The sequence below is a fragment of the Neophocaena asiaeorientalis genome, unplaced genomic scaffold, assembly GCF_003031525.2.
Source record: "Neophocaena asiaeorientalis asiaeorientalis breed wild unplaced genomic scaffold, Neophocaena_asiaeorientalis_V1.1 scaffold79, whole genome shotgun sequence".
NCBI lineage: Eukaryota > Metazoa > Chordata > Mammalia > Artiodactyla > Phocoenidae > Neophocaena > Neophocaena asiaeorientalis.
The window spans coordinates 663,155-672,567 of record NW_020175402.1 but is presented as its reverse complement, the minus strand read 5'-3'; the positions used below and the strand labels follow the sequence as shown (position 1 = coordinate 672,567).

General features: G+C 40.7%; 1 protein-coding gene across 8 annotated transcripts in view; it reads left to right on the top strand.

Moving 5' to 3' along the window:
- USP48 (ubiquitin specific peptidase 48) overlaps nt 1-9,413 on the top strand; it is a 68,337-nt gene that overhangs the window by 4,037 nt on the left and 54,887 nt on the right. For all 8 annotated transcript variants that reach the window (XR_003006118.1, XM_024766665.1, XM_024766664.1 and 5 more), the window contains exon 2: nt 8,179-8,299. Coding sequence is in view for 6 of the 8 variants with exons in the window: in XM_024766665.1 (XP_024622433.1) it covers nt 8,179-8,299 (121 nt within the window). In the remaining 2 variants the exon portion in view is untranslated. The remainder of the gene's footprint in view (nt 1-8,178; nt 8,300-9,413) is intronic.

Sequence of the window (9,413 nt, the reverse complement as noted above, 5' to 3'; positions counted from 1 at the left end):
GAGGGAGAGCCTTTTGAATTCCTTATTTGTTGACATCTTGTTAGAGACCCGTTTGTGATTATGAAATAAAATGGTAGAGGGACAAGAATGTTCTTAATTAGAGGGGACTAGTTTGGAAGGGAGTTACTGAACTCAGTTAATGGACCTAACCTAAGCAACTGTCATTCTGATAGAGTGGTGACATTTGGAGTTACAGAAACAAGTTGAAGTTTTTGAGGAAAATTCAGACAGTAAATGGTTATTATTGGAACCATTTCAGTAATCCTTGGTTAACCTATTCTCTCTCCCTCCCTCCCTCTCTTTCCTTCTCCCTTTCTCTCTCTCTCTGTGTGCACACACAAATCACTTTTTAGAAATCTGGTGCTGCATTAGGCAAAGCCTTAGTGTAGTCAGGGGTCTTCCCTGGAAGCAGGAGAGTTGGCTTGCTATCCTTCATGGATTTCTACTTGGCCTGTGTGAAATGATGTCCTAAGAGCCAAGAAACTAAAAGGTGTTGAGGGAGAAAAACAAAGCAATAACTCTTTAAATGACCACGCAGAGGGAGTAATATCTCCACCCTCCTCTCCCATTCAAATAATAAAATTTCATTGTACTACATAGCATCTATGAAATCATTGACTAAATTTCTGTCCATTGTGCTGGAAAACATACTCCTAAATGACAGATCCTTGGAGATCTGTCAAAACAGAGCTAAAACTACCACTCTTACCTATGGTCAGTGTAGAAGGAACTTTGCACCCCTAGATACTTAGCCTACTGTTTTTTTTTTTCCCACTTTGCAGTTTTTGATTTGTGAAAAATTGTTTCCTTTCTGTACAGTTTTGGATATCATTGCAGATGTCTCCTTTTCCTTCTTGCCCACACCATCTAATCAGCTCCCAAGTCCTATTTCATTGCATTGATATGCTGGAATTCAACTTTCTTCCATTGCTTGCATTGCCACTAAATTGGTTTAGACTAGGAAAATTGTTATGTCTCAGGCTTTGTTCAGCCTCGGTCCATCATTTACATTGCTGCGAAAGCGTTTGTTGGCCTAAAATCACAGCGAATAACGTCACAGCTGCTTAACATGTCATACCAAACATTTGGGGAACCTGCCCCCTGCCTACTGCTGTAGCCACTTGGTGTTCTTATATCCATGGCCCTAGAAAAAAAAGTACCTGTTAGAATTCTTCATTTTGTTTCATTGCCACAGTGTCAAACATATTCTGTGGACATGTGCCCAGAAGTATTGAAACAAAATATTGGTGCCATTTAACATTTTGAGACATTTTCTTAAGTTTTTCCCAAAGCGTTGTGATTAACAATGAATGGACAGCAACTCTCACTTTACCCTGATTCATGATCAAAACTTTTTTTTTTGGCTGCACTGCGCGGCCTGTGGAACTTCCCCGACCAGGGATCAAACCTGTGCCCACTACAGCGGAAGCACAGAGTCTTAACCACAGGACCGCCAGGGAAGTCCATCACCAAAACTTTTTTTTGCCGATTTCATAAGTGAAAACATCTTTCATGGCTGTTTTAAACTCACATTTCTCTGGAGCTCAATGTTTTCCCCTGTGTTTGTTAACTGGTCTTATAAGAAAGCTTAGAGGAAGAGGGGCAAAGCTGTTTTTAAGAATTCGGAGATCGGGGAGTTCCCTAGAAGTCTGATGGTTAGGACTTTTCACTGCCGTGGCCCTGGGTTCAATCCCTGGTTGGGGAACTGAGATTCCGCAAGCGGCGTGGCGCAGCCAAAAAAAAAAAAAATTAGGAGATCTGTTAGAGACTGAAATGGATTGTTGGCTCTTAGAGGTAAATTAATAACAGAAAAAGCTTTATTTCATTAGTCCATATTTGTGAGGGTTCCTAGATACAGGTGACAGAAACTTTAACATAGTGTAAGGGAAGTGCCTCAGTTAACAAATCTAGGGAGGTGTTTGTTTTAATTCAGGAAAGATGTGGACAAATCATGGCAAGGGCAGGGAAACACTTGAGCCCAGGAGAGATTCATGAACCTCTTAGAGCTGTTTCTCATGCAAATCAGCATGTTGTTTCCTTCTTAAAGTTAGGACAGCTAAGCTGTCAGAAGGGTCTGCCACTGAAGAGGGATTGTTATTTTGGGGTTGTTTGTTTTGTCTTTCAGTTCCCATTTTAAATATCTTGTGAGGCTGGTTTTGGGTGCTGGATGGGAGCTGCATCTCAGCAGCTCTTGCTAGAACCACAAGAATGGAGGAACAGTTTGTTCTCAAAGAAAAATAAAAAAGGCAGGGGGAGCTGAAGAAACTAGGCATGTACAGTAATAGTCAACTGCCACACAAAACAAAAACCTAGTCGTAAGCCGACTGATGCATAAGTAAATGAGATACGAGTAGTGGGAGAGAGCCAGGGGAGAACCAGGATGGTGCTCTTCATGCTTTGTTTTTGTTTGTGATTCAGTTCTCCCTCTCTGATTCCCCTGTAGGCAGAAGGAAGGATTTCTGGGAAGAAGACCAGTGGGGAGTGGGTAGAGGGTACCCACTAAGGTTGTAGGAACTTACTGTTTCAGAAAAGGTGAATGGCATTACTCTACCTAGATTAAATCGGGGCTACTTGTGACCTTGAAAAAGTTACTTGCTTTTAAAGTCAGCATTAGCAAATTCAGATGCTTTCTAGGGCCAAGTAAGTTGTACAAATTTGAGTCAACAGGCTAGGGTATTTACACATCAAACATGTAAACATGTGTCCCTGTCTCACCTGTCTCAGCCTCCTTGATCTGTCTCTTACACTGATGGAAACAGGTATGCAGTATTCTTCTGCTATAAGAAAATTGGTACAAACAGGATGATAGATGATACTTGACACCTGTAGCCTACTCCTAATGGGGATAAAAAGGAGCTTGGGGCTTTGGAGACTGAGTGGGAGAGGTTTTCTTCTACAGGGGGATTTCATCTAGCCTTCTGTACATGGCATTCTGCTGCACTGCTTAGGTTGGCTTGGAAGTAATGGCTTAGAATAGACATTTTTATTTATTTACTTATTTACTTATCTATCTTTGGCTGCATTGGGTCTTCCTTGCTGCGCACAGGCTTCCTCTAGTTGCTGCAAGTGGGGGTTACTCTTCATTGCGGTGCGTGGGCTTCTCATTGTGTGGCTTCTCGTTGCGGAGCACAGGCTCTAGGTGCGCGGGCTTCAGTAGTTGTGGTTCGCGGGCTCTAGAGCACAGGCTCAGTAGCTACGGCGCACGGGCTTAGTTTCTCCACAGCATGTGGGATTTTCCCGGACCAGGGCTCGAACCCGTGTCCCCTGCATTGGCAGGCAGATTCTTAACCACTGCGCCACCAGGGAGTCCCAACAGAAATGTTTTTGTGATTCATGCTTCTTAAGTAGATTCTCCACTGCTCCAAACAAGAAAATAAATAAACAAAAAAATCCTCCACAACATTGAGCCCATGTACCAAAAAAAAGGCTTGGCCTCAATTTGGAAAGCTTTAGTTGGTTAGCCTAAGCTACTTTTAATGCAGTGGCTCACCACTGACTTTGGTTCTCACCTGGAGTGTGTCCTTAGGCACCCAGAAGCCATAGGTTCTCGGGGGAGGAGGGTGGCGGCTGGTGCTTTAACACAGGTTCATCTCATCCACACGGTGATGGCATTTTAGCTGATGGAACCTTATTCAGTAACACCTCACCATCAGTTAATTTAAGAAAAGCAAAAACAAAGAAACAATGCCAGCGTTCTAGGGCTAAATAATACAAGTTGCTCCCAGCTTCTCACATCTGTTTTTGGAAGTCTTTTTAAAGTTAAAGAAACCTATTGCGTGACATTTTTAGTTCATAGCTGTGTATTTTATTTGCTCATTGAAGCCAACTTTGGACCAAGTGTACAAGATTTCTTGTGTGTGTGGGAGGGGAGGAGCGTGGACAAGGAGAGCCTCCTTTTGTTCATTTTCTCTATTTTGCTGTTAGGAACAGGAGACTAAAATCTGAATGGTTCTAATGGAACCGTAGTTGAGAGAATGATCTGTGCTCTTGACCCACAGGAGAGTGCCTGTCTTCCCAGCCAAAACCTGTGAAGGACTTACCCCTCCCTTGTTTATGAGGAGAAAACAAACTTGGTATACCTTTGAAAAGCATATTGGAAAGAGCAAGTACATACTTACTTACTTTTAGAGATAACATTTTCACTCTAGTTATTGATGCTAACTTTTCCTGTTCTAAAGACCTTGCAGGGCTTCCCTGGTGGCGCAGTGGTTGAGAGTCCGCCTGCTGATGCAGGGGACACGGGTTTGTGCCCCGGTCCAGGAGGATCCCACATGCCGTGGAGCAGCTGGGCCCGTGAGCCATGGCCGCTGAGCCTGCGCGTCCGGAGCCTGTGCTCCGCAACGGGAGAGGCCACAACAGTGAGAGGCCCGCGTACCGCAAAAAAAAAAATAAAATAAAAAAAATAAAAGAATCTTCCTTATTTATTTATTTATTTTTTTAAAAGAATCTGCCTGGTAAGTCCTTGCCCCTATTCCAAGGAAAGATTTTAGGTTGCTTTCCCCTGTCTCTGAATCAGGTTTTTTTGTTTGTTTCTTTATATCTTCTCTTGGTAGAAGAGAAAAATTACTTTTGTGTAAAAGGAGAGATTGTTTTTACTCATTGTAATTCCCTTGTAGTAGTCCTTTACCATTAGAGGTGAGTTATAGGCACAAAAAATAACTCCTTTTAGATCCTTCCCCCTCCCCCCACAATGGATCAGTTGTACTTTTATTTCCTTAGTAAGTTACTTTCCAACCTGGCTTTGACATAATCCTGAAAAAACTGCTCTTAAGTTGGCCAAACTTGTTTTCATTTTTATTTTTTAAAACCAAGAAGACAGTGTGTTTAAGTGGAACATTAAGAACAATTATTTACTGATTTCCCGATTATGTAGTACTTCCCAGAGTTCTAAATCTGAAAGATATAAAATGTGATGGGGGAACATAGGAAGCCCTTTATTCTTAGTTTTGCAGCCAGCAGGTAGAGGTAAACCTCCTCAAAGATGGTTGTTCCCAGGTTATAGTGCGTCTTGTTATCTAAACAAACAAACAAACAGGTCTGTCATACCCCAAACACACACACTTTTTTTGGCCACACCACCTGGCATGCGGGATGGGATCTTAGTTCCCTGACCAGGGATCAAACCCTGACTCTCAACCACTGCGCCACCAGGGAAGCCCTAAAGATTTACTTTTACTTATTTTTGGCTGCATTGGGTCTTCTTTGCTGTGCGCGGGCTTTCTCTAGTTGCGGCGAGCAGGGACTACTCTTCGTTGCGGTGCATGGGCTTCTCATCTTGGTGGCTTCTCTTGTTGCGGAGCATGGGCTCTAGGCACGTGGGCTTCAGTAGTTGTGGCTTGTGGGCTCAGTAGTTGTGGCTCGCGGGCTGTAGAGTGCAAGCTCAGCAGTTGTGGTGCATGGGCTTAGTTGCTCCGCGGCATGTGGGATCTTCCCTGACCAGGGCTCAAACCCGTGTCCCCTGCCTTGGCAGGTGGATTCTTAACCACTGCGCCACCAGGGAAGTCCCCCCCACACCCATTTTTAAACACTGCTTTGTTCCTTGCTTTTTTCAACGAATGATATTGTTACATATCACAACATAATAAAGTTTCTCCTTATCTTTTTTTCCTAATTACAGTAGTTTCCATTGTTTGGCTGTATTATTTAGCAGATTCCTATTGATGGGCATTTATAGTGTTTCCAATCTTTTACTGCTGTCAATAAAGCTTTAATGGGTAACCTTCTGAAATATTCAGAACATACTGACTTAATAAAGTCCTTCACAGCTAAAGAAAATCTAGGCTTGTATGTTACAGTCAGTTGTGTATCTTAAGTCTCCTTTAATCTGGATAATTATTCAGTCTTTCTTTGTATTTCATCATATGGAGGTTTTTTTTTTTAACATTTTTATTGGAGTATAATTGCTTTACAATGGTGTGTTAGTTTCTGCTTTATAACAAAGTGAATCAGCTATACATATACATATATCCCCATCTCTATATGGAGGTTTTTTAAAAGTATAGGACACTTACTTTGCAGAAAGTTTCTCAACTTGGGTTTGTCTGGTGTTGGCTTATAATTAGGTTTAGGTTATTCACTTTGGTAGGAAAACCACAGAAGTGATGTTGTGCTCTTAGTGCATCACGCCAGGAGGGGCATACAGTTAATTAGACCCATTACTGGCTACTTAAACTTTGATCCTTTGGTTAGGTGGCATCTGCCAGGTTTCTCCACTGAAAGCTACTATATTTCCTTTTGTAATTAATAAAACAACTTGTGCTGAGATACTTTGAGACTATGTAAATACTCCATTACTCCTCAAACCTTCCTACACTGGCATCCATTGACAATCCTTGCATGATTTCGTTATTAATCTGATGAATGCCAGCCAAATGGTGAATTTCTAATTTTGTCCTTTCTTCCACATTGATAGTTGGCTTTCTTCTTTAAGGAGGAGATTTCTCATCCATGCATCCATCCACCCACCTCACTAATGGATTCCTACATTATTGAGCGGGTTGTAATCCGATCATTATTTTGTTGCTCAGATTGTTCCAGATTTGGGTACTGGGAGGCCATCCAAGCTCTTCCTTTTAACATGTCCCCCTTATTCTTTGAGTACATCCTTATTTTGGGGGCACAGCAGTATGTCCATGTTTATCTTGCCCAGGCTTCAAATTGGCCATCTCTCCCAGGAGCTCTGGGTTCTTCGCGTGGGGAATATTTAGAAATCAAGATCTGCTTGCTCGGTGTGTTCATGTTACTGCTCTTAGGCCCTCGGCTGACAAAAAAGCTGTCTCGTTTAGGCTGCCCATTAAATCTAAATTCCAGATAGACAACAAATACTTTTAAAAATATAAATGTCATTTATCTGAAATTCAAATAACTTCTGTCCTGTATTTTATCTGGCAACACTAATCTACCTGTCTGTATATATTAAGACCCTGTGGATTTTGACTTAACACCTGTTATTCCTAATCAATACTGCAGGGTTGGTTTTATTCTTCTTCCCTTATTTGTAACTTTCCTCTCCAAAACTTGATTCCCTTCATCCCCAGTATACATGTACTTATTTGTTAAGTTGCAGAATGTACAGAAAGTTTCAGAATTGTTAACCCATGTATCTTTGAAAAGGAAACTATTAAATAAGTTTGTTGTTTGTTCCTTATGTCTTTATCCTGACACTAATAAACTTGCTAATGACCAAGTTCAAGTTACCTGGGTCAGTGCCCCACCCTCTTCCTTTCAGTGTATGTAACTCAATTGAAATATGTTATTGTTTGTGTGTTGAATTTAAGGTTCCCTCCATCCTTACTGATTTGTGTATAACATTCACATGGCCCCCAAATTCAACAGTGTATGGAACGGTATATTCAGGAAAATGTCCAACGCTTCTTTTTTTAAAAAAATCTTAATCCTACTCATGTTCTACAGGTAACCAGTTTCACTAGTCTCTGATTTATCCTTTTGGTGTTTTTCTTTTTTTTATACTGTTATTTTTTTTACTGAAGTATTGTTGATTTACAATGTTGTATTAATTACTGTACAGCAAAGTGATTCAGTTATACACACGCATGTATACATTTGTGTTTTCCTTTTTGCTCAAATGAGCAGATACATGTGTATTTTATTTCCCCATCTTTCTTAACATAAAAAATGGCATGCTATAGATAACTCTCTTGCACTTTGCTTTTTGCTCATGAATATATCTTAGAAATTACATCAGTTCACAGAGATCGTCATGTGTTTTTCCTGTCACAGTTGTGTGGTACTCCATTGTGTGGATGTACCATATTCCCTATGTTTGGTCATTTGGGTTGTTTCCAGTATTTTGCAATCACAAACAATGCTGTAATGAATAACCTAGTGTATGTGTTTTTGCACTGTTGGAGGTCCATCTTCAGGATGAATTCTTAGAAGTGAAATGGATAGGTCAAAAAGTAGGTGTGTATGTAGATTTGTTAGCAATTGCAAAATTCCCTTCTGTAAGAGTCCTACCAGTTGGCATTCTCACCAGCAGTAGATGAGTTCTGTTTCCCCACAGCCTCACAGACTGGGTGTGATATTATGCTTTCTCAGTTTTGCTAATCTAATAGATGAGAAATAGAATTTTTAAAATGGTATCATTATAGTTTTAACTTGCATATTTCTTTACCATGGAATTATGGTATTTTTTAATCACACAATCTTTTTTCATAGACGAAACTGCAAAGGAAATCCGAATTGCTTGGTTGGGATTGGTGAGCACATTTGGTTAGGAGAAATAGATGAAAATAGTTTTCATAACATTGATGACCCCAACTGTGAGAGGAGAAAAAAGGTAAGCCATCATTTTTTAAGCGATTTCTATATGGCATTCTTGTGTGTTTTATTTTGTGCCTATGATCAGAAACCATTACTGATTTCAGGTAACCTAAGCAGCTTTAAGATCAGTAGTGGAATTTAAGACTCTAAACCACTTGAATTGGAACAGTTCTTAATGGTATGCTTTAAAACAGGTAGCTATGTAATCCAGTAAGCCTTTAAATAATAGTTTTAGTTCAATGTTGATTCTACATTTGCTTTAATGTAGCATGTTTTATGTTGAGCTCTTTTTAAGTCTCTTTAAAGGAGGTGGTAAACCCAGGGCACAAGCTCTCAATGATATTACTTTGCTTTCTTGGGCTTGTATTTTTACATATTATACATACAACAGAAGTTTTACCTTTTTTTTTTTTTTAACGGTAATACACGTTAATACGTTCTAACGATAAAGCCTGGTGTTCACAAAATAGTCACCTGTATAGGTATTTTCTCTCTTAAAAAGAACGATTCTTTGTAAGTTCAGGAATTCTCCAGCCTTATCTTTGGAAAAAATTGCAACTAACTCCCTCCATCCTCCCATCTCCCAGATCTATAGGATAAAAAGGAACTTTTCTGGAAGTTTCACTTTGTCATTGTGCTGAATGCTGGGCTCTTAGGAATATAGCAAATGAAAAACCTATGTACATATGTTTAAAATCGATGTTTCCTAGAGCCAACTAACTGTTCTCTAAGCTTAGATTTAAGTGGCTGGAGAAGGCTAGAGATGCTGTCCTAAGTCTTTCCCCACTCCCATAGTCAACCCAAATGGGGCTTTCATGATAATTATGCCCTAACCTTTCCTGAGAGAGGCTCACAGGGTTTAGTGGTTGAGGCAGTTTAACACATTTTTAATCAAATTTAAAAAAAATACTTCTCAGGCTTCCCTGGTGGCGCAGTGGTTGGCAGTCCGCCTGTCAATGTGGGGAACGCAGGTTCATGCCCCAGTCCAGGAGGATCCCGTGTGTCGCGGAGCGGCTGGGCCCGTGGACCATGGCCGCTGAGCCTGCGCGTCCAGAGCCTGTGCTCCACGATGGCAGAGGCCACAGCAGTGAGAGGCCCGCGCAATGCAAAAAAAAAAAAAAAAAAAAAAA